This window comes from Camellia sinensis, chromosome 9, assembly GCF_055761805.1.
Source record: "Camellia sinensis isolate YWXY chromosome 9, ASM5576180v1, whole genome shotgun sequence".
Lineage (NCBI taxonomy): Eukaryota > Viridiplantae > Streptophyta > Magnoliopsida > Ericales > Theaceae > Camellia > Camellia sinensis.
The window spans coordinates 199,154,572-199,179,660 of record NC_138969.1 but is presented as its reverse complement, the minus strand read 5'-3'; the positions used below and the strand labels follow the sequence as shown (position 1 = coordinate 199,179,660).

Sequence of the window (25,089 nt, the reverse complement as noted above, 5' to 3'; positions counted from 1 at the left end):
GGAGATAGCATTACAAAGGTGATTTAGATTGATACTAATTTTTTAAAAAGATTATGACGTAAATTGAAAAATTACAATCCCTTTATTTTTTCTTTTTTCTTTTTTTTGAAGTGTAGTTTGGTTCTCCCTTTGATTTTGGTTCTATTGGAATTTGAGGTGTGAGAATTCAATCATTTAGAATTCTCTCAAAGGAATTCCAATTGGACTATTGACTTCAATTATCTTCACTGTTCTAAATTCTATCCTCCCTAAATAGGCCAAAAACAGCCAAAGACAAGGATAGCTATTAAAATTAGGAGTTATTCAAACCAGCGTATTAGCCACTAAAAACTCATATGCATATGGCCCAGCATTTTTTTATTAGCCACTTTCATGGAAAAAATCTACAATCAGAGAAAGAGAGAGAGAGAGAGAGAGAAGACAAAACCCACGAAAGCAAAGGCCAATTATATCATTTTCACAGTTTAGGCATTTACACATTAAACAACCTAAAAACACCCCTGAAGTTGAGAGCTACACTGTTCATTATATAGCTGTACATGAGGTCCAAACAATTCCAATCAACTATCAGCATCTGCTGGGGTTGCATACAGATCTATCACTGTTATCCTACACTACACCTCACCACAATGCTACCGCACTTGTCTTCTCCACCATCATGAACTCGACTACAACTTGACATAACCCTTTCAAATCAACCATTGCTGTGCAGCTCTGAAAATTATTGCCCGAGTTGTATAATGGCCTCATGGCTGCTAACCTATTTTCCTTGGACTGGTTTTCCCACACGATGCTTCCACAGGCTCTGCATTTGACAAAAGCTAATATTAGATTTAAGACAATTGAGTTATAATCATGAATTCAAGGCTAAAAAGAAAAGTACAAGAGGCTCATCGTCGGAAATCTCTGCTTCACCAGAATCAGAAGAAGCTAACGTCCTTTTGTCATTTCTGTCTTGATCCATCGGATTACTCTCATGATCATCTGCTTCAGTCTCTTCAGAATCTGTCTGCTTTGACTGGTCTGCTTTATCTGCTTCCTCTCTAGTTCCTTCCCTTAATACATCATCTGGTTGCTTCTCTTCTACACCAGGACTCCCATCTTCATTTGATCCCCCAGTACCTACCAAAGGCTTAATTGTTTTCTCTTCAGAATTAGGCTCCTCTTGCTCGGATTTTTCAATATCACTTGGGGCATTCTTTGCATCCTCTGCTAGTTTCCCTTCAGAAGCCAACTCCTGATCCTTGTCAGATTCCTCCCCATCCGTTAAACTCTTCTCTGTTGTTTCAATATGTTCCCCTCCTGAATCACCGGAAAAAAAAATTAAAATAAAAACTCCTTATATAACTGAGTTAAGGAGGACGGAGACAATATGAATCCCTACAATGTGGCTTTGCAAGTTCACAGAAAGGAGAATGACATGGATGGAAAAGATGGATTGAGCTCAAAGCTAAGTTCAACACCACGACCTGATGTGACCATTCTGAATCATAATGCTAACTTCTACATTTCCAAAGAATTTCGGGTTTCTGAGGTTCATCTGATGCGTCATATTCAAATCACTGTGACAAATTTCACAGAGAAATACCAGCCTACAAGTTCTGATAAAAAGCACTAAAGAAAATTCTTCGGGCTGATTATATAATTTATAGTAAACTTATATGGGATAACGGTTAGTACAAATGGAATTTTTGGGTTTATGAATTGTAACAAAAGAAACACTTTTAGAGGTTTATTAGTTGCTCCCCCCCGCTCATCAGCAAATGTGAGCCCTGCAGGGAGACATATGGGTCAGCTTACCAGCTAGCAATAGAACACTAGAGAACAATATCAATGCTGTTCCAGGACTGTAAATGAAACCAACGAATGGTAATAAGCTAGTTTGCCATCTTTGGGACTAGATTTGAACCATTGAAGAGCAGTTGGGCTTCGAAAATAGCATATCTAACCAAAGAACAGGGATTAAGGTCTGGATGCAAGAATTTAAAACTGTGTTAGATCACAACTAGTTCTAAAAGGTTTAATTGTTAGCAAATGGGCCCAACAACACCCTCCCTCACATGCAACCTTGTCTTGTACATGGAGATACAAACATCTATACATACAGAGATTTCCGAATACAAACTAGAGAAGAAAGAATACAAACCAAACTAAACTTGTGTCCCACTCAAGTGGGGCAACCTACATGAATCCTTTTTGGTTATTTTGTTCTCTCAAGGGCTATATCTTCAACTCCATTACATAAATTCATATCTTTTTTTACTACCGTGTCTGATGTCAATTTAAGACTTTCCCTCCCCCTAACATTTCCATTTACGATGATTATATCACTCTTCCTTAATGTTGCATCTGTCTTCATTTTACATGACCAAACCATCTTAGTCTATTCTCTCTCAACTTATCTTCAATTGCTACTCATACCATTTCATGAATATATTCATTTCTAATTCTCTCTTTCATAGTCTTACCACATAACCATCTAAATGTTCTCATCTCAACTAAACGCATGTTCTAAACGTGTTTGTTTCTTAGTTGCCCAACATTCTATCCCTTACAACATTGCTGGCCTTATCGTGCAAATTAGACAAATTTAGTTCCGATTTAGAGCAAATAAATGGATAAACGGTGAAACCTTCTCACCTGAGTTCATATCATCATGTTTATGCATTTCAGCATGTTCAGGGTCTGATATCCCAGGGCTCCCTCTGCTATCAGCTTCCAACAATTCTGAAGTAGTTTTACTCTTTGAAGCACCTTTTTGTACATGCTTCAAATTCTTCCTTGGAGTTCTTTTCCCTCTTATTTTAGATGGTGAATTTCTGCAACTCATTGCAGTTTACACAATAAATAAAATGATTTTTTATATTTTTTTCAAAATAGCACTTGGAATGAAATCTCCAACTCACATATCAATTGATTTTTTGTTTTGCTGTGAACTGCTCAAAAACTTATTTTTCTCCTCAGATGATCTGCAAAACAAATAAAATTAGATTCACAGATCAATACTGTCACAAGAGTGTGCATACACAAATATTTTTTCCCCACAAAACTATATGACATGTTGATTGTAGATATCAAATAAAAGGCATTACTTACAATTCTTTATGAGGGGAACCCTTTGATGGTTTTGACTTCTGTAAATGGTGTTGAAAAAACGTCAAAAATTTTATTGCTTCAATGGGAACTACAAGTTTGTAGCTTCACACATAGGAAACACTAGAAACCTAACCTTCGTAGGCTTGTGACCATTGTCAATAAGCTCCCAGCGCTCTTTATCTAAACAAAGCACTTCCACATCTCCGTCATCATATAGAACCTTTAACACAAAATTGATCAGAGAAAACTTCTTTTTAAGTAAAGAAATTTTATATTGAAAAAAAAAAAAAAGATATTACAACAAGGTTAAATGAGATGCTTCAAGAAGCAAGCTACCTAGTCTATAAAGAAAGCAAAACTCTCTCAACCTGAGAGAATAGGTATAAAAGAATTATCCTTAAATCTCACGGAGTTAGAAGATCCCCTTAGCCAATGAAATTATGAGAGATACAATTATAGTTTGATTGATGAAAAGCATCTCCAAAGCAAGACTAGCTATGAGTATTTAAAATTAAATTTTCTGTTAAAAAAGAACAGGATAGTACAGCTTACCACATGTTTCTTTTTTTGAGGATCATAAGACTTCACCACTCCTTCATAAAATCTGTTGATGTCAGCAAGAAGCACCTCAACACAGTAGCACATTTATACAAGGTTATTTGAAGTGCAACCACATATAAAGAAAGCAGGCAATCAAGGATATCCGTAATCCATTATTTAGGTGAAGAGCTTATGGTATGCCTTTGACTATTGATTGGGATACTAGGCTTAGTTTGGTTTGGTTTTGTTTGGTATTCTTTGAATAATTTATTAGCACAAAACACCATTAACGAACTACAAACAGGAAAGATAAAATAAGGAATGGCCACGGAACTTATGAGTAGCTTGATTGAGTCATAAACTAAATCAACTATTTTAGATGGTTCAATCACAAAAACCATAGAATGTGCTGCACCAAGAGAAATATTTAATGCTGGCCAGAAAATCCAACATGGATAGCATGGACAATGAATTAACAAACTAATTAACAGTTACAATTGTAGAAGACAACAAATGGCACTAGACAGAGAAGTAAAACAGAGACTTCCATGGAACTGACTAAAAAAAAGAGCTTGACAAGGCTTTCTGTGTTGATGGATGCAAATAAATAAGTCATTTCATAAAAAAGTGAAGAATGAACTTAAGCCATGGTAAACCCTGTGGTGAGACACAACAACGACACATGTCTAAAGGACATTTGATACCATTGAAAAAAGATTTAAGCATAGAACTTTTGACAGGAAGGGTATGAATTGCCTTAACCTAACTCATTTTACCTGAAACAGGAAATGATCCAGACTATTTCTTAACAGAAAATGGATGCGTAAGAAAATCAGGAAGGTCAATATACATTGTTTTCTTAGGCCTACATATATCTCTCAATCTTTTTCTTATCTAGACCAACAAATACTTACTTCTTATCCATTGGCCACCAAACTTTTATTCTGCAATCAATCAGGTCCATCGTCTCACTTCCACCTTCCTTTGAGGTGCACTGAGGAAGAAACAGAGCAGCAGGTCAAGTAATGGCATATGTTTGAAGTAAAGTTGTTTCTGATTCTTAGTTTTTAGTGTGAAAAATCTTGAAATATATTGACAATCAGAAAATTTCCTCATACATAATTTAAAAAACAAAAAATTCATACAACTTCCAGCAATTGAAAATAAATAGAAGTACAACATTTTATTTTCAAATCATTGGGACCACAAGTTTACACCATCAAATAATAGCCCACCATCATACCATTACAAGCTCTGTGCACTTTGTGATACATGTCATGTGGATCAAGCAGGAAACCAGCACATGCACACCAAATATCTGAGATGGAATATTCTTACGAAGCCCGAAGCCTCTTCAACATATATATATATTTTAAACCCATAAAAAAAAAGTGAATAATTTGATTACCTGTTCTTTTCTATTCTCTCAACAAAATCAATATCCAAACATAACAGCTTTCCTTTCAAATGGTTGGGAAAAAAAAAAAAAAAAAAGCAAAATTATAGGACTTGGGCCTCATCCGCAGTGATTTGGATTCCGAGGGAGAGCATTTGAATATGGCCATTGGCCACTTTAAAGGTCTTTGCCACGAGTGGCCAATGGCCATATTCTAGGTTTCTGTTCGGTAATTTAGGTGGGCTACAGTATTGTTGGAGTTGTCTACAAAAATCTCCCATGGAAGATTGTGTCAGTTCATTCAGAGACAACCACCATAAAAAATGATACAAAGGGCAACACTATTGCCTTGTTGGGAACATTGTACTAGTGCTTGCTGCTTTACATAAAGATCCAGAAAATTGCAAGGTTATTCCTCCAACATCAACAGATGGGTAAGAAAGATTCTAATCCCTGGAGATAAACATATTCTATGAGATATTATGGATTTTTTTATACCCACTTGGTTGAGCATTGTAGAATATTCAATATGCAAATGAGACACCAATTTCCCAACTACTGAGAAGACTAGCATAATAAAACCCTTTTGAGGCCAGTAATCCTCTTTTAGCTTTTATCGCAGCTTGGTTGTATTATTTTGTTTATCTGGTTAGTTGTTTTTCATTTTTTTTTTTTTTTTTTTGTTCTAGGGTGCTTCTCATCTTTTTCAGAAGAAAACCTCATCCATCCTTGGCTCTATTCTCTTTTTTAAACTTTTTTTTTTTCCCTTGAAAGAGATCAGTTTCTCATTAGCAAAGGCCAGAGGTACACTTCAACCTTTTGAAAGAGAAACTGAACAGTCTCCCCAGAGTGAAGGGAACCATGAGTTGTTAACTCAGCTGAAAGACAAAATAGCAATACCATGATAATTTGAACCTTTACTGACAATCCGTTTGTTTGGGCGGAAATATTTTTTGAAAAATATTTTTCTTATTTTCTGGCGTTTAGTACAATGGAAAACAGAAGGAAATGAAAAACACTTTTCATAGTCAACGGAAAACAAGTCTATTTGGACAGAAAATGTTTTCCACTTTTAAAAGATGGAAAACGTTTTCCAGACTACAATTTTCCTAATGTCACCACACTACTACCACCATTATCACGTCCAATGCCATCACCACGTCCACTGCCAGCATCACCGTAGACATCACCGCCGCCGCCGCCCCGCCACCACACCACCACCTACACCTCCACCTTTGTCCCACCACCAACACCACCAAACATAGAAAATATTTTTTTCCCAGAAAATGTTTTCCATAGAAAATGTTTTCCACTCAAACAAACGGAGCTTTATAAAAAAATGTTATCAGCACTGCTTGTACATATGCAGCTTCCTGAATAGTTTTCCTGAAGCAATCCTTGGAGTATAATGATGAGTAAAAAAAACTACAGCAGAAATAGATTCAACAAAATCTTATGCTACTAGCATACCACAAGTCTACAGGTGAGCATCATTATACATCAACAGCGAGCCAAAAATAATTTAAAAAAATAAAACTAAAAATAAAATTAAAAAAAAAGTGACACTATATGGGATTAGAAAGAACATTGAATGACTGGAGAGACTTACCTTTGCCAATCCCACAAGGCTTCTTCTTTTTCGCTTTTTTACAGATGTCGTGGAAGCCTTGGAATTACTAATTGCTTTTGTACCATCAGTGTCCACAAGCTTATTATGCCTCTGCACAGAAGGGGAAAAAAAAAAGCAATATGAATCTGTACTATGAATAACTAAAAAAAACATCGGATGTGTGTAGCTTTCAAAGAAACTTCAATAGTTAAAAAGCTTACTTCATAGTCGTCAATTTCTCCAACTTTATACGCCTCATCAGTATGATCCTTGTCAGAACTTTTGCTTTTATGTTTTGACAAGGAGTTCATATTCTTGGGAAAGCACGGTACAGACAAATGTGATTCAGCTGGTTCGACCACATTTTCTTGCAAGGACATTTTATCTTCAGAACCACCATGAAGTTCCTCGTCTCTTTCAGGGGACTCGAATGATGACCGTTCTTCCTCAGGCAAATTATGAATTGAAGTCCACTTAGAACCCTTTAAAGTATCCTTTGGGATGGAGAATTTGTAAGCACCCTGAGCAGAAGATCTCCGGCGTTTGGGTATTGGAACATTTGTTGTTTCACTAGCCAAACTTTTTTTCCTTTTTTGCTGCTTCTGATCAATGTTCATTTTCTTTGGAACATCTTCATGACCATTTTCATGACCATTGCTTGACTCAAACTTACCAGATATCCCCAGATTATCCAAATTGATTTCTCTCACCATTTTCAGGATATCAACATCATCTTCATTTTTTGTTCCATCTGGAAAAGATTCGTTCTTCACCACTTTTCTTGCCTTACTTCCCTTGGCTTTAAGGCGTTTTATCATTTTGCCCAAAGGCACGTCATTTCCATCTGTCTCACTGTCTTTCAGAACATCATCATCAACTTCTGGATGAATCTGATGCTATCCAAGCAAAAGAATGGAAAGAAGTTAACGATGTAAAATGCAGAAGTATTACAGTAATGTCCAATGTAGCTGAATGTGCTATTGAGCAGAAGAAGATACCGTTCCCTTGACTTCTAACTTGAGTGATTCAAAGTGAGTCAAGACGCTCTCATCAGCCAACCACGTCTGTCCTTCACTGACCTGTGCAGAGAAAACAAACATTATTAATTTATATAACATCAATAACTCAATATAAAATGTCTAAAGATCCAAATCCAAATAACATAAAAACCCACAAGACATTTTGAAATCACCAGTATATAATAAAACTAACAATCACTTTGAGATGAAGGCCAAATCTTTACCACTTGGAACAAGCATCTAGACGAAAAGATTACTTTTGACTGAATAAAACAGAATCTCATATGAACTCATGAAAATATACACAATGTATCAACTGTGAGGATTAACCGTTCAATTTTAATCGGCATGGAAGAGTCAAGTGGTTGTACATATTCCTGAACATATCAATAAGAAACCATCAATTCCACCATATGTGCTGTTTCAATATATTCAATCAACTCAATGAAGCCATCTTAATTGTATGATGTGAGCAACATGTTCACTTTCATTATTCTACCTTACTGAGGGCTGTTACCTTATTTAAACTACATTTTTCCATGTCTTGCTGTACCACATCAACTTTTGGTCTTCCCCTTTAATTAGCAGCCACCCTTAATATGTACCATGTCACGTCTCCGAACTAGTGCATTGTTGGTACTTGTCCATTGTGGCCAAACAATTTCTGCAATTTTCTTTGTTCTACAAGCACACACACACACATATATACATATGGTCTACTGTGATTTTATATCTCAACAGTTGGGTCAATATTGAATCAAATAATTGATACATCAAATGGTCAGAGCAATCAATACTGTGACCAAAATGCTAATGACCTATGGACCAGGTACGGCAGATGGACAACCTTGTCTTAGGACTTCCTAAAACAGGTAATTCTTCGCAAAATATGAGAGAATGGAAAAACATCATCACGAGAATCGTCAACTTGAGCCCTATCTGTGTCTTATTGATATAAACATCTAAACTACACCATCTCCACAGCTTAAGCCTTTAGAGTATTTGGTTGTTAAAATAGTATCAAAGCAGGAAGATCTTGATCTCAAATCTCACCACCTACTTGAGCATTACAATATATGCATGGTGTTCAATGTTCATGATATAAATAACAAGTTACACCCATTTCAACAACTAATACCCTTAGGCCACGTTTGTTAAAATGGACTAGATTAGTTGGCATTAGCATGCCTAGGACTGTTAGTCCTAGGATTATCAATCCCTTTGAATCATGTATCCAATCTCATGTTTGGATTGGCCGAGGATTATGAGAGGATTGACAAAATCCTATCAATTTTGCAATTTAACTAATTAGTCCAAACTTCTCCTTAGTCCTCCAATTTGTATCCCACCCCCCTCTTGGGATTCAATAGTCCCCCATATGAGGGATACTATGTCCGAATGGGCTATTAGTCCAGACCCCAATTTTCTTCGCCAAACATCGGTTATGCATTTTGTGGGATTATCAATCCAATCCCAAGATCATGTCCGCCCAAACAAACATGGCCTTAGAGTAATTGTGTAGAGCTGAAATACATTGTTCGGCCCATTCCCTAACAACTCAAGTATTTCAAGCAATTTGTTACCTGGCTTTGTAAAGAGAATTATTTACTTACTTCCCTGTTGAGTTGTATTCCAATCAGGTTGTGGAAGTACGAATGAGACAATTCGCATACATTGACTTCCAAGATGAATGGTGAAGAAGTATTCTTATAAATACTTAAAATATACATTTTATGTTGCAACAGATGTTTAATTGAAATAGAAATTTCGTCCCAACAAGCAATCCATGGAAAACTTAGGCCAAGTTTGGCTAACCTAAAAAAGTGCACTTATTTCATCTTTTTATCTTTTTTGGGTCACATCAATCAACATCTCCTCTCTACTTTTTCTACACATAATACAAAAAAAGTCAAAAAGTGCACTTATTTAGTCTTCCCAAACTTGGCCTTAGTTGATGCGAAATGATCGTCTCACATAATTACAAAACTCAATAAGGTAATATTAAGACATCATATCTGCAACACAACATTATAATTTATCACATCAAACCAAATCACTCACGGCATTAAACCCATTTTATAGAGTAAAAAATAAAAACAGTTTCAAGTATTATACCAGAGGGTCATTCCCTTCTTCTCCTTTCTTGTCACGCAGTTTGTACAGAACTGGAGGGAGGGACACTGATACAATTGATTCTTGAAGGTCGTCTTCTTTATGAGCTAAGCGCTTGATGATTGACAGGCCAAGGTCACAAATTGCATGTGAGTTCTGCAAGCATAATTAACCAGAACATAAGCTCTTTTTTCAGAGGGGTGTTTGTGGTTTACTAATTATGATTGACAAAATTCAAAAAATGACTACAAAAAAGAATATGACCTCAACAGATTTTATCCCCTACCTTGGACTTTGCTGGGTCTACTGTATCTGCTGAGCACTTAATACACTGAAAGATAGAAATTATTGCAGATATACTCTCTTTGCCCTTGTCAATGCTGACTTCTGGCTTGCAGTCTTCATCTCCATGCATGAGCATAGAAAGAAATAAGTGCAATTGCCTGAAAAATATTGAATGAGGCACATTACAATGAAAACAAGGATTCCTGAGATTATTAACTGATATATCAAACTCTATCCAGAACCAAGTATTATGTCAAGCTGTGGATGAAATCCTATGCTTTAGGACTGTCTATCAAGACCAGCATCTGAACTGCAGTGATAGTCCAACATCTATGCTATTAGAGAACCACTAGTCCCAAAAGCTTAAGTGGTTAGAAAATGGGTCCAACTATGCATATCAAGCTATCCAACACCCTAGCTCATGTACAACCCCATCTTGCATGTGGGGATGTAAACATCCGAACATGTAAGAGAAAAAAAACATAATTCAAACGGGCAAACAAATGCAAACGGAGAGACTTGAACCAAGACCTCTCCTAACTTGAGCTCTATAGGAACAAAAATGACACACTAGGCAAAAGAACAAATATATGTCAGCATCATCTAATTTGTAGCATCTAATAACATATATTTTATAATATCTTAGAATATAGTGTAAACATAACAGACGAAAATTGGCTTAGAAAGGAAAGAAGTTACATTTATTTCTTCTTTTTTTTATTCCTTTTTTCTTACTATATGAGATGAGCTTTCGAATAGGCAATATACAAACTTGTAGATAAAATCACAAGGTTGGTTGAAACCAATGCCACAACAAACACGTCCGAGCAAAATCAAACCAAACTAAGGCCATGTTTGGCAACTCAATCTTTTAGCCTAAAAGTCAAAAAATCACTAAAAATATCAAAAGGCCAACAACCTATACCAAAAAGTTAAAGATTCATTTTTCTCTCTACTTTTTACACATCTTTTCGTAAAAAGTCAAAAAATCACTCCAAACATACTCTTCTTTTTTTTTTTTTCCCCACCATATTTTAGTCAAAAAACCAAAAAATTACTAAGACAACATGTTCCCAAACGAGGCCTAATCTTTGTGTCCCAACCAAGTGAGGTCCGCTACATAAAATGTTTTTGGTCATTCCGCTCTGTCGAAGGCTATAAGCTCAATTAAATTAAACATATTCATATCTTTTTTTGCTACCACATCCCATGTGAATTTAGGTCTTCCCCTCCCCCTAACATTTCCATTAACAGTGATCATATCACTATTCCTAATTGCTGCATCTACAGGTCTACCTCGTACATGACTGAACTTGTTCTTTCTTAACTTATCTTCAATTGCTACTACTCTTACCATTTCACAAATAAATTCATCTCTAATTTTGTCTTTCTTAGTCTTACCACACATCAATCTAAGCATTCTCATCTAAGCACAACAAACACGTCCAATCATAAAATATCTACATATATGACAATCTTATGCTAGATAAATCACAAGCATGATGTCCATGTGTTCTCAAGCTAAATATTCCACAATAAGGAAATGCATCAATAAATCTGATGTTCTCTGTTCGGTATAGCAATAAAAACAACACACAAATCTTTTCCAACATACAAAGAAGAAGAAAACTTCAGCACTGAGGAAGAATTATCCTATCTTCTAGGAATTTCAACTAGGCTGTGTGCCCTTCCAATTCCATTGGTTTCTTTATGTAATACATAGGAGAAAAAATTGGAAATAATGGGTATGTAACCAATAGAGTTGCAAGGGCATACCACGTAGCATATAGGGTGGACCTATGTGACACTTTTTCAGGACTAAGACATCATTCAAAAGCTCAGGAAAGAATTGGGAGGAAACCTATATATGTAGTACACTTCAAAAATTCACAAGACCACCCTTAGAAAGGCAAGTTATTCAGTCTAGACTTTGGACAGAAGCTATGTTTGGCACCAAGTTTCTCTCATAATGCAACCATGGCATCCACAGCCAAAACTCTTATAAGAAAACTAGATGTGCTACCCATGCATCAATTGAGGCTGTGCTACCAATGGAATATAATCCCATGCATCAATTAAGGCTGTGCTGCCAATGATGATAATAATGACTCAAACCTTCCATGCTAGCATGTTATTACTTATTACTTTGAACAGAAGAAAGAATGATCATATCACGGTTTATCAGATCTTACACTTCTCTTAGATATGTGTGTACATGCAATCATACGTTTTTAAGAGATGAAACCAGATATACCTGTATGCTGGTTCAAAAGCCTTGACATCTCTACAATCATCAACATTTGGAAATGAAGAATGATGAGCAAGAGCATGAACCAAGTATGGGAGTATGTACTCTGGATAATTCACTGCGGAGTTTGTATCCCATTGCAATGAAAGTTGCTGTGCCTTCCCTTGATGACATGTCTGAATAATATCACGTAAGTTATGCTTGCCCTACCATATAAATATGACAGAAAAAACACATACATAAATACAAAATTGAACTAATACAGCAAGCAAACTATTTACTACAATAGAAGGACATTTAATAAGAAGTGATTCAATGTAGCATCAAAAACCTCTTCAAAATCTGCTTGGTGGGATCCGTTTATATCAAATAAGAAGGCACAAACATATTTTGGATCCAAAAGCCATTCCTTTAGATATTGATGAACTTTGTTCAGGAATTGCTTCTTAGCTTGAGGGAAACTGATCTGTACACCCAAGTAGGGCAAATCTTTAGCAAACTATTTTCCAGTGAAGATAAGAATGAAAGAATCAATTGTTTATGGATAGCAAGCAGCAAAAAATAAATAAATACATAAATCAAGGTACCGTATAATATATGCTTTATTCAACAAAGAACTCTACCTCTGATATTCTCAAGGTTAGGTAAAACAGATTAATGGGTATCTTATGATCCCAATGCTTTGATAGACGAAGAACTGCCTTTGCTGCTGCAAGCCTCATATGAGCCTTATCAACTGGACTGCAAGATGAAAAAAGAAGCCCGTACATGGTATATTGTAACCCTCTTATGAAACAAGAGAGATTTAACACATTAAGAAAAATTGATGCATGGAACAATCCCTGTGCCATAAATTCAAACTTCCACAACATTACCTCGATTCAATATCTTTCAAGATTTCTCCAAACAAAAGTATGTTTTTAAGGATCTCCAATAGGCCATCAATCCCATGACGAAGGTGAGCATCTTTGACAGGCAAGTAACTCTTGACCAATGTTTTAATGCCAAAGATCTGCACAAAAAATGTATCGTTCATTATAATGCACAAGGATGTTAAGTGGTAAAAGCAAAGAAAGAAAAGTCTTCATTCATTTAGTTCTTTTGGTAACCAAACAAAAATGGTAAAATAACAGTATCGAGCAATTTCCCTGTACAAGTAGCTAGACAGAATTGTATCATATTCAACAGTTTGAAAGAAATCTTCAACTCAAAAAATGTATACAACTCCCACAAAATGACCTTCAATGAACAACGTTCGCTTCGGTCATCCCAACATTCTTTTTGTCCATCATCTGCTTTCTGAAATAGAAAAGCATGCTTTAGATGGAAACTAATCATCATAACATCAAGAACAGATCACAGAAAGCAAAAATCCAGCAGATTTGGAAGCATACATTACTGCACTCTAGAATATTTCTTTTTATAAATCCTTCAATTTCATCCTCTCTTGTTTCAAAAACTGACATTGCAGTCTGTGCTATGCACCCCAAAGATTGTAGTACAGCAGGCAGATGTGTCTTTTCCTCCAGCATATCCACAAGCCTCTACATATTGTGCAAGAAATGTTCTCTCAATTACAAATATCATCCTCAAAGTAGAGCATGTCATAATTAGAAAAATCTACCAGTGACAAATAATAAAGCAAACCTTATACAAGACCGAGAGTGACATTAGACCATCATCCTTTGTTATTGCTGCTAGGGCATGTACAGCATACTTGGCCTGCCTTCGACTGCCCTCTAAACATATCCTTTCCAGTATAAGGTCTAGTGAACTGTAAGTAAAGATAGAATGACTAACAAGCGCATATACACAGGAATTTGAATAATAGAAATCAACAGTTTCAATAGTTGCACCTGGATGAAATTCCCAGTTGCTCTCGAATGGTTCCACCAGCCTTTGCCAGAACATGCAAAACACCTTCTTTAATTACTTCATTATCATCTTTAAGAAGATGCACCAAATCTTCTTCAATCCCACTAAGAAGCAAAGGGCTGAAACTTGCAAGAATCTGCAATTCATCATAAGCAAATATTAAAAAACAAAATCTAACATGTTTCTCTTTTCATCTTTTTGTTTGTATAGTTTTGTGGTTGCAACATGTTTAAGACACAGAAGTCAATGGAAAACTCTACACAAACCAAACAGAATCCCAATAATAGATATAAAAATGTAGAATTATGAGGTGACTACAGTTTTTAGTGTACACATAGCAACTGAATGGATATAACTGATACAGTGCCAACTGTAAAAGCATCATTTGCAAACATATTGCAATCTGTCGTAGTTTTAGTTTGCAAATGGGCATGATAGGCTATCTATTCAGTGTTCTTATAGTCGATTGTTCCAAAAAATTTGTCTTGACCCGTATATCATTTCATGCATCCTATCCATGCCTGTATCTGCAGGCATGAGTGGATTTGTGATTCACAAAATCCTTGCATATCATGTACCATGATACAGCTCAACACAACTGATGAAATCCTACAAACCAGAAAAAGAATACACAATGTCTATAGAACAATCAACCACTTTAATATCTCCTCTAGAGGAATGGAATGCTTTACCACAAGAATATTCATGCAAGCTAGGGTAAATTGTGCATGTCCAGCAGATTTCTGTAAGTCAGCCTCCAAAAGGATTTCCTTCACATGCTCCTTATTGAAAAGTAAATATGAGCATTTCAGAGAGACCATGCTCAAAAAATCATAGAGTTGATGTTTCTCGCCAAGGATCTTAAGAAAATCATCCTGCAAAAGGAATTTAGTGCCTGTGAAAACGAAAGGTGGAATTTACTTGTATTCAGTTTTATATGCTTACCCGACAACTACAAGCTTGAAGACAGCTAGTGTCTGGATCAAGTAGAGTTGTCAAGCTCTTCCAGATATTAGCATCTTTTAACTGGTCAAGAATTTGAAAATTCTCCTCAGCCTTTGCAGGATCATTAAAACAGTGAGACATAATCCGGAAGCAAAACAGTATCTTTTTTTGTAACTCAGGAGTGTCGTGTTCCTGCATTTCGATGAAATGGAATTTTAGCATTAGCAGTTCCTTTGTCTTCTTTCCTGGGATAAGCAATTCAACACACAGAAATTGCAAACCTGATGACTCTGCCTAAGAGAAAGATACCTCTGCATCTCTTGTTGTAACCTGCAATCCAAGAGAAAATCCCCTGAAAATCAGCAGAACTAAATATCAAATACATAAACTTAAAAACAAAGGATGGTCTATAAAAACCATATTGAAAACCTTGATGCCAAAACCAAGCCATCATACGAACCTTTGCTTCTGCTCCAGTATCTTTTCAAGAGCCTTAACCTCAATTTTGTCAAATCCTGAGAAGACTCTTATCCAATTTCCAACCCTTTCCTTGACTGAGAATTCAGCTGGGAACAGGGACCCGCATAAGATGGGTTCAATTGTATCTGATCTGCAGAACAGATCAAAGTGTTTCATGCAGATCAAAGTGTTCAATCATATTATTCAAGAAATCAATTCTAACATTTTCACTTGCTTCATATTTAGTAGTTTCTCAAGAAGATCCAATTTAACTAGGAGTTTGTCATCTTGACTTGGCAAATGACCCCATTTTGGCAGATACTTCTTATAAGATGATGTAGCTTTTTGGCACACCTATTAGCTTTTTTATGCCTCCTTAGCAAAAGCATACTTAACAAAAATAAATAAATAAAGAAATAAATAAATATCTCCAGCCTTGCTTGGCCTCGTTTGACAAGTGAGTTTTTAGTCAAAAAGCCAAAAAGTCACTAAAAAAACCAAAAGGCCAATAACCTCTATCAAAAAGTCAAAGATTCCCTTTTTTCTCTACTTTTTGCACATCTTTTCGTAAAAAACCAAAAAATCATTCCAAACATACTAGTTTTTTTACATCATATTTTAGCCAAAAAGTCAAAAAGTTACTAAAAAAGCCCATTCCCAAACGAGGCCTAATGTAGCAGGAAGATTATCAGATTCATACATGAACAAGTCAGATTCATCCATGTTTCTCAATGAAAGCTAAATAAAAAGTAAAAATAAAAAATTGCCCTCTACAACCAGCAAAGAAAAATAATATACCTGAAATCTTTGTCATAGAAGCATCTCAATATCTTTCCAGGAATCCAATCAAAATCATCAGTTTCAGTTGCGCCATTGGAGCGGCTCAAGCAAAAAATCCTGTAAATCTCAACCAGCCTCTCCATGGTATATTTTTTAACAAGTAGCTGGACATATGTCAAGATAATAAATAGAATATTAGGTAAAACAATCAATGAATAGTCTAAAAAAATATACAAGGACAAAGGGAAAAGATTGAATGTACAGATTTGTCTCGGAGGCACTCTGCGACAAGCTTCAAAGTTTCAACTGGAATGGAAGGCAGGGCATGACATGCCACATCACAAATTACAGCAACCACTTGTTTACGAACATTTTCATCGTTGTCCAGCAGCCGGTCACAGAAAGCAGCTAGAAAATGGCCATCCATGTCAAAAATAAAAGATTTAATATACGTGTAAATTACTTGACAACAAAACCAAGAACCCTTACAGATAATTTGCGGAGCTTCAGATCTGAAAGGATTTGACACAAGACAACTCTTGGCATGTTCAATGGCAGACATTCGAACCTCAACTACTCTATCAGTCAACCTTTTCAAAAACTCCGAAAATATAGGTTGAAATGTTTCAGAGATAGCAGATCCCGGCAGAGCAAAAAGGTCACCAACTAGACTAACAGCTTTTAAACGGATGTCTAATTGATCTGTCTGTAAATGTTGAAACACAAAAATTAAATAATTGATTGCCACAATTCAACAATTTTAAAACTTATACTGAAATAGCATTGACTTTATCATGAACTTATTGGAGAATACGTAAGTAAAATCCGACTTCAGCAGTGATGTTACGGAAGCAAGTGTAAAATATAATTTGGAAGGTTTGTAAAATATAATATGGCCATTCATGACATAATTTTCATATCATATCAAGATGAACAAAAAGGAAAATTGTAGAAGTAATAGGATAACATATGCCATGCTTAGAGAAGATACTAGAAAAGTAAGCAACTAATTATGCGATTACCAGTAGCAATCCTGTTAGGTATGGGACAATTCCTGATAAGATCTGAGGAGCACAACGATAGATGTCATAGATTATTTCATGGTAATCAATTTGAAACTTTAAAGGCCCATTATCCCCTGACATTGACGATATAAGGAACTGCTTCACGCCAGGCTCCAGTTTTTCAGCACAACGCTCTATAACATTCATAGCAAGCCTCCGCGCAGAGATTGTAAAATTCTAGAATGAAAAATTGCAGAAACACAATTCTTCAAGTTGTATTTAAATAAACTTACGAGAATGGAAGCAAAGTACATCAGCAGCCAACAGAATCTTGACAAACAATAACATGAAAAAGTGCAAATACACATGCAGAAGTAGGGCTTACACTTTTATTCCGGCCTAAAACAGACAATAAAACAAGTAAAAGATCCTCCCGTACATCCTCACTCTCTTCTAAGAGAACAATCATGATTGTTTGCATTGATGTTAGCACGCTTTCTGAATGATCTTCACTGCATTGTGGAAGTTACAAACTTACAAGTTACCAAATTGGCAGAAAAAGTAATAGCAAAAACATATTCACCAACAAATTCTTGATGTAAAACACCCAATCCATTCTAGACGGCACAACATGACATAATAAAGTTAAATGCAGAATCATCATTCTAGATGTCCAACTAAAAACCCACTAGAAAAACTATTCAATGTGGATACTGATTACCTATAACAGCACTATGAAGGAACAAAGTGGCTATCCATATACCATTCTATAAAGAGAGAACCTATCCGGATTTCAATCTCTAAAATATTTCTTTTCCCGACATGTTTCCTGCATAATTGCCACATGTTTTGGTACAACAGAGCTTGACGCCAATGAATTGAATGCGTTACCTTTTCGTATTTAATTAAGAGATTGAATGTAATAACTTCTAGTATTTAATTAAATCAGGAAAACTGCCATTAATCCTAATTGCTAAAATCCTTCACCGGGATATTGAGAACCATAGGAGTGCAATCAATAATTTGAGCATGGTTAAGCTCCAAGTTTTATTCAATTGGGCATACAACAATCCAAGCTTAAATCGAATCTCTGGATCCCAAAGAACCATGACTTCCCATCATCTATGCTTCAGTTGAGAAAACTTCTACATAGGTATCCTATATCTAAACTGAACTCCTTTTAGTTAAAGAATCTCTTTTAAGTTTAATCACATTATTTAGAAATGCAAATTTGATCCAAATTGAAATCAGGATATTACGAGTCAGGTCGGTTAATAATAGCAATATATTTTATCAATTCTAGTGCAAATATACATGACATTCAAAATTTCTCACTTCGACTGAGTTATACAAGATTCCAATCTCAATCAAAATGAATCTGTATACGGTATGGTGTTAGTTGACCACAATCAGATCGCATCATCAGATTCAATTTTTGAACTGATAGACTAAATCAAATTTAAGAACGAACCACAATCAAGCCAAATTCAGATTGAGAATGAATTATGATACGTCCTTAAACAGTCCATGCATCAGAGCTGTTGATAACATTAATGAATCAATTAATGACTAAGAAGTGAAATTTAGACCAATTTCTTTGTCTTATACTGCTTCTTTCCTCTTATTGGTGCAGTCATGCCCTATCTACCACACATTGCAATAACACTGGTAATCACGTGTAGCTCATATGGATATTTCATAATGTTATTCAGCAAAATAAACCACTACACAGAAATTTACAACAAATGTTATTCTTTGTATTTAATAAATAATAAATAAATAAATAAATAACTATAGGGTTTCGATGGCTTCATATGTGAGAATTGACGCAACCAATTTAATATTAGACTTTTCAGAAATTTAGGAAAAAATGAGTTTGGTTTCAATTTTTTGAATTCAATTTGCTAGAAATTGAGTTTTTTGTTTTTCGTGATTTTTTTGTTTTTAGTGAATATTTTTAAAATTTTAAGCAATTTTTTACTTTTTTAGATGCATCTTACTTAGATGCATCTAAATAGTAAAATATTTGTGAAAAAATATTTTAAAAAATTAATAAATACACAAAAATATGAATAATGTACTAAATTTTCGTTTTATTTATTTATTTATTTATTTTTGCATTTTTAGTATTTAGCGAATTTTTTAAAGATTTTTTCGCAAATATTATACTTTTTAAGTGTATTTATGTTAGGTGTGTCTTAAAATTTTTATAAAAAAATGCTTAAAAAATTAAAAAAACTCAATGAAAACAAAAAAAAATACGAAAAACGAAAAAATAGGGTTGCGTTTGGTAGAGCTTTCTAAATATGATTTGAGAGTAGAAGTTGTATTTTGACTTTGTGAGTTTTGGAATTATGATTTGAGTGTGAAAACTTTGTTTGGTAAGAGAGTTTTGAAAAGAGTTTTAACTTGAAAGGGAAATTTTTGATATGACATATGATATTTGATACAAAAACTTACAACTCATAACCAAACATACAACTCAAAATTCTATTAATTTTAAAAAATTCGAAATATATTTTTTTCGAATATATAAAAATTAACATATGTCAATTGCAAAAAAAAATATATATATATGCACTGTTCTGGTCAACCGGCTGGACATCCGGTGGTACGACCGGTTAGGCCAAATTTCAAAAAAAAAAATTCGAAAATCGCACTTTACACAGAATTTTGTGTTTGTTGCGGAAATATAGTTGGAAAACTCTATCCAAACATGATATTAGAATGTGTGGGTAGAATTGTGATTTGAAAATCCTTCCAAACAACGCCTAGAATTTTCTGAAAAGTGAATTCTAAAAATGGAAATCAAACAGAGTGAATGATTTTCAGAAGCAATGAAGGCAAGCAACCAAAACAATTTGTTTTTGAGCAAGTAATGTTCCAATCAAATACAAGGAATGAGAAGAAATTGCATATCCCACTGACACAAATATGAAAAAAATTAAATAAATTATTAAAAAATTACACCAACAAATAAATAAGTAATTGATAAATTGAAATAAGCAACATCTGACCAAAAATAAAACAAAAAGGGATAAGGCAGTATTACCGGCTTAAAAAATACTATGCACACCACAAAAAACTGTTATGGTAAGTTATTAAATGCCTTCTTTTTAAAACACAAGCTGATGTGGCCAATGCAATAAGGGTGCCACATCAGCTGGTAAATAAATTTATACAAATTTTAAGGGTAGCATTTTTCTTCAACACAACTATATAACACAAACCTGGCAACAGAAAAAAATGTACTGAACATTTGGTTGACTAGATCATCGCATTCAAGATCCAACATCACAATGCATGATCTATATCTTGCAAGAGTCTCCAATATGCCAACTCTCCTTCCAAAAGATGGACCACTGGTATCATTTAAACCACTAAAGGTGCTGACTATTAAATGAAAAATGTCCTGTAGATCATACAGAAATCACAGGGATTAACAAGCAAAAAAGTAGATGATTATACACAGACTGCATGCACCAACTCCATTTATTATTTGATTTTTAAGAACTAGTACCTTTAAAACATCATCGCTGTAAGGAGCTTCAGGTGCAGTAATCCGAGTTATCTCACAAAAACAGGTAGCAACAAGAAGCGCAACTTCCCTATCTTGATGCTTTAGAAGTCCTGGTTTAGCGATCCCATTCAGAAAAGGCTGCATGGACTTTAATATTGACTTTGTCGGTGATTGATCCAACTCAGAAAGACATGTTGCAGCTTGCTGCATGTCAATAGAAGGGTTTTGAAAATTATATCGGCCACTCAAGAATGGAAAATGATCCAAAGATAGAACTTTTGTACCGAAAACCTATCCAGAATAATGTGGCAGTGGTATTTTTAAAATTATAAGCTACAATGATGGATGTTTTGATTTAAGATAAAAAGGACCATAAACAGCCACATCATTATTTATGAAAAATCTGCATAAAAATTATGTTTGTATCGCATTAATCCTCTAGAATTCATTTCTGTTATCCTTACTCCCGAAATTAAATAATAGAAGTCTTGTGGTCCATAATTGCAGTGTACACATAAAAGAGTTCCTACTTGAGTAAAATGAATATGATATCACAAATCAACATTTTGATTTTCTCACGTTTATATAAAAAGATGTTGGCTCTCCACTGCAAAGGCCAGTTTCCTATGTCTAAAGCCACTTTCTCACACATATTTTGCAATATTTACAAAAACTAAAGTACCATTTTTTCTTTCCAAACTCAAACCCTGGATACAGCATGCAAACAGTAATGTCAAAAATCAAAGTCTTAAAGGAGTTCAAGGGCATTTCAAGCAATATAATTGGCCAGCATTGTCACACCCTACTTGGAACAATTTCCGGCCCTTAATAATCACACATGAAACATGAAACACAGCACCTTACAAAGAAGGTTAGATGTAGCACTTCACCAGAGCCACTACCAACCATGGGCAATGAAAAAGTATTCCCTGCATATTTGAACCCTTGATAGGAGGGAGAGCTGTGGTGCTGATTGGGCTTCAAAAATTTTAAACTGAATCTTAAATACCAGTACTTAGTACCAATTTCTGATGAGAATGAGCAGCTCACTTAGGAGTCCATCAGGGGGTGAGGAGGTGATACATCAACAAATTTCCTGCTCCGCCAATATAGAAGACATAGATGATGTTTTTATTCAATTAGTCCGTTGCAAGTTCCAGTTGCACATCACCGTTTGACAATGAATTACAAAGACATCTCATGAGCATATTACAGTTTTTTTTCAATTATTCAAAATGTTCCAGTAAATTTTTATTTTTTTTTTTTAATAAATATAATGTTCCAGTGATATCATCAATTTAACCACAATTCATTAGTTATCTCAATTTTATTTGCACTCATATCCTTTTTTATTTCACCCTTATCCTTTTAGCACTTCCAGTATGAACGAAGGCCTCATTTGGGAACAAACTTTTTTAGTAACTTTTTAACTTTTTTGTTAAAATATGATGTAAAAAAAAAACTATTATGTTTGGAATGACTTTTTGATTTTTACGAAAAGATGTGCAAAAAGTAGAGAAAAAATAGAATCTTTGACTTTTTGGTATAAGTTGTTGGCTTTTCTTTTTTTTTTTAGTGACTTTTTGACTAAAATCACCACTTGCCAAACGAGGCCTAAATCTACCTTTTATGACTAAACACATTAGCAACTTCGTGACTAACGCAAAAATGGTCGTCTCAACTCCCAATTTTGTTATGGACATATGCATGTAGCAATTCAACACTGAAATTGCTATAGAATAGAATAGACGAGCAACTTTTATCAATCAAACATTGTGGAAACTCAATTGGTTGATCTCCTGTGTCTTCTTTTTTTTTTTTTTCTCCATTTACATCATGCAAATTCATAATTCCTTTTTTACACTCAAGATCTGCCCTCCTGATCAAACTTTTGACTTCAGGTTGATCATGAATTACCCAAAGATCAAGACACAATCAGTTGGAAGTCATAGAATTCAATAACTTAATGTAAGACTAAGTGCAAGCAGGCAATCAGCTCAATTTAAATCTTATCACTGAAAGTGGTTGTTTATCAAAACCTATCAAAATCATAAGACAAGTAATGATAAAATGACAAGATGTTCCTTGCATCAATGGATCTCTCTGGTTTCAGTGTGGTTGTCATGCAATTCCAGCATATGCAAGAACACACAGCAGCTAAGGAAAACAGTGGCGTTTGTGGTATTTGGCTATCCATTATTAAGTACCATAATTAAGAGAAACAAATGCACTTAGTCTAAAAAAATTTTTGTTGAATTATGATGTTTCCAAAAGGTCGAAAAGGAGAAATGATTTTTTTCTGTTTTTTTCTTTTACCCAATTTTGTCAGGGAATCCACTAATGTTATTTTACATGACCTAGAAGGAGCAGTCCACTAAAGATGCTTTGGTAATTTGGGGGAATTAATACTTGCAAGTTCAGATATTGTTAACTTTAAATTTTGATTTCCAATTAGACTTTTAGCTAGAAAACAGCTTCAGATACTTCAAAACATTATGGTTTTTTTTTCCAAAATGAAGAGAGAAAAAAAAGTAAAGGTTGTTTCTTTATATAAATACATATACATATATATATTAAGTATATTGAAGAGGATGACAAGGCGGTGTCATTATGAGCAATGCCACCACACGTTCTACACCTGTATTACTACATTAATGCTTAATTCAGCAGAATTCATGAGAAAGAACCACTACTCTTTTTAATGATTCTTAATTGGAACTTCGCGAATGTCGGGCCTTAATTTTAGACAAAACTATCAAAAACCCTATTCCATTCAAATATCCTAAACATTATTATTTGGCAGGCCTCAACCTCAACCTCAACCTCAACCTCAACCTACTTTCCTACTATTCTTCTCTTACCAAACAGGGAAAGAAATTCAACTTCATACCTTAAAAATAAAATTCTTAACCTCAGACTTCCATTTAAATCAAATTTCCAAGCAGAAATTTGTTCAAGCTCATGTTTTCCCCAAGAAAATAAAAGAGAAAATATTCCCAACTCCCATGAGAAAAAAAATAAAAACTCACTAAAGAAAGCTGAAGAGTAATTAGTCCCCAATCTTCACCTCGAGGGAATTGGGAAGTTAAAATTGAGTACAGAAGTCCTAGAAAATACTTCAGAACTACTTATTGTCCAAAGCAAATGACACCAAGTGGCAAAAGACTCAATTTTTCTCTGTCTGGCTCATGGAAAGAATGAAACACAACACAAGAAAATGCTAAAATAAGCCCAAAAACACTACTTTTCCCTAGACCAGTTCCTTCTCTTTCCTCTCTCACTGTCTAGAACCCGGAAAAAAAAAATGCATCGAACTACTTATTGTCCAAAACGAATGACACTAAATGGCAAAAGACTCAATTTTTCACTGTCTGGTTCATGGAAAGAATGAAACACAACACAAGAAAATGCTAAAATAAGCACCAAAAAATCACTTTCTCCCTTGACCAGTTCCTTCTCTTTTCCTCTCTCATTGTCTAGAACCCAGAAAAAAAATGCCAAACCAGTACGTCAGCGAACCCTAATTCACCTGAATTTCCACAAACTTTCCAACAAAACCTTAAACATAATGAAACACAAACAACAAAATGATGAATTTTTAGCCCCAAAAAATGGATTCCTCCCTCTCCGCTTTCCTCGAATTTTTTTTTCTTTATAAATGACAAGCCAGTACATCAGTGAACCCTAATTCACCTGAATTTCCACAAACTTTGCAACCAAACCATGAACACAACCCAAAATTCAGATTTACAAGCATGAAGAAACGAATTGAAGTAAAACAAGAGGCGAAACAACAAGAAACAATGACACAACGTAAAATTAGAGAGAGAAATGGCGAACCTCCAAGAGGTTGATGACAGAATCTTTGGTGGCGGGAGGGTTTTCGAGCTTCGATCCGAGCTCCTTCAACTGTTGTTGGAGCTTTTGGACCATGTTTGTAGTTGCTTTCTAAGCTTCACGACCTCTCTTCTCACATTACCAGCTCCGAGAGAGAGAGAGGGGGGGGTTCCGAACAAGGAAGCGAAATGGACTCAAAATTTATTTTAAACAGAATTTAAGCGATGTAGTCTTGACTTCCGCGCAATTTATCCCTAGATTTTACTTTCTCAGTTGGGATTTTGCTTTCTGCCCCTTCCACTTTACCCTATTTAATGTAAGGTAAATTACATTTTACCCCCTTACAATATTTGCATTTCTTTTA

At 34.9% G+C, this 25,089-nt stretch overlaps 1 protein-coding gene across 2 annotated transcripts; it reads right to left on the bottom strand.

Annotated features, from left to right (window-relative positions):
- Positions 1–432: 432 nt before the first annotated feature.
- LOC114288644 (sister chromatid cohesion protein PDS5 homolog A) lies at positions 433–24,973 on the bottom strand. 2 transcript variants are annotated; one of them, XM_082888413.1, is made up of 33 exons: positions 24,729–24,973; positions 20,889–21,092; positions 20,599–20,780; positions 17,754–17,880; positions 17,387–17,605; positions 16,854–17,070; positions 16,627–16,772; positions 16,383–16,528; positions 15,586–15,735; positions 15,407–15,455; positions 15,126–15,317; positions 14,873–15,055; positions 14,162–14,316; positions 13,953–14,079; positions 13,700–13,849; positions 13,545–13,604; positions 13,181–13,317; positions 12,929–13,046; positions 12,637–12,771; positions 12,312–12,511; positions 10,059–10,215; positions 9,776–9,928; positions 7,640–7,720; positions 6,863–7,537; positions 6,642–6,752; positions 4,551–4,630; positions 3,649–3,700; positions 3,230–3,316; positions 3,097–3,134; positions 2,907–2,969; positions 2,641–2,819; positions 884–1,302; positions 433–805 (listed from the first exon to the last, which is right to left on the bottom strand). In XM_082888413.1, the coding sequence occupies exons 1-33, from the start codon at positions 24,819–24,821 to the stop codon at positions 761–763; spliced, it is 5,130 nt and encodes a 1,709-aa protein (XP_082744539.1). In that variant the 5' UTR covers positions 24,822–24,973; the 3' UTR covers positions 433–760. The 2 variants fall into 2 exon arrangements, with proteins under 2 accessions (XP_082744539.1, XP_082744540.1); XM_082888414.1 differs by having other exon boundaries at positions 6,863–7,531.
- Between the last annotated feature and the right edge of the window lie 116 nt (positions 24,974–25,089).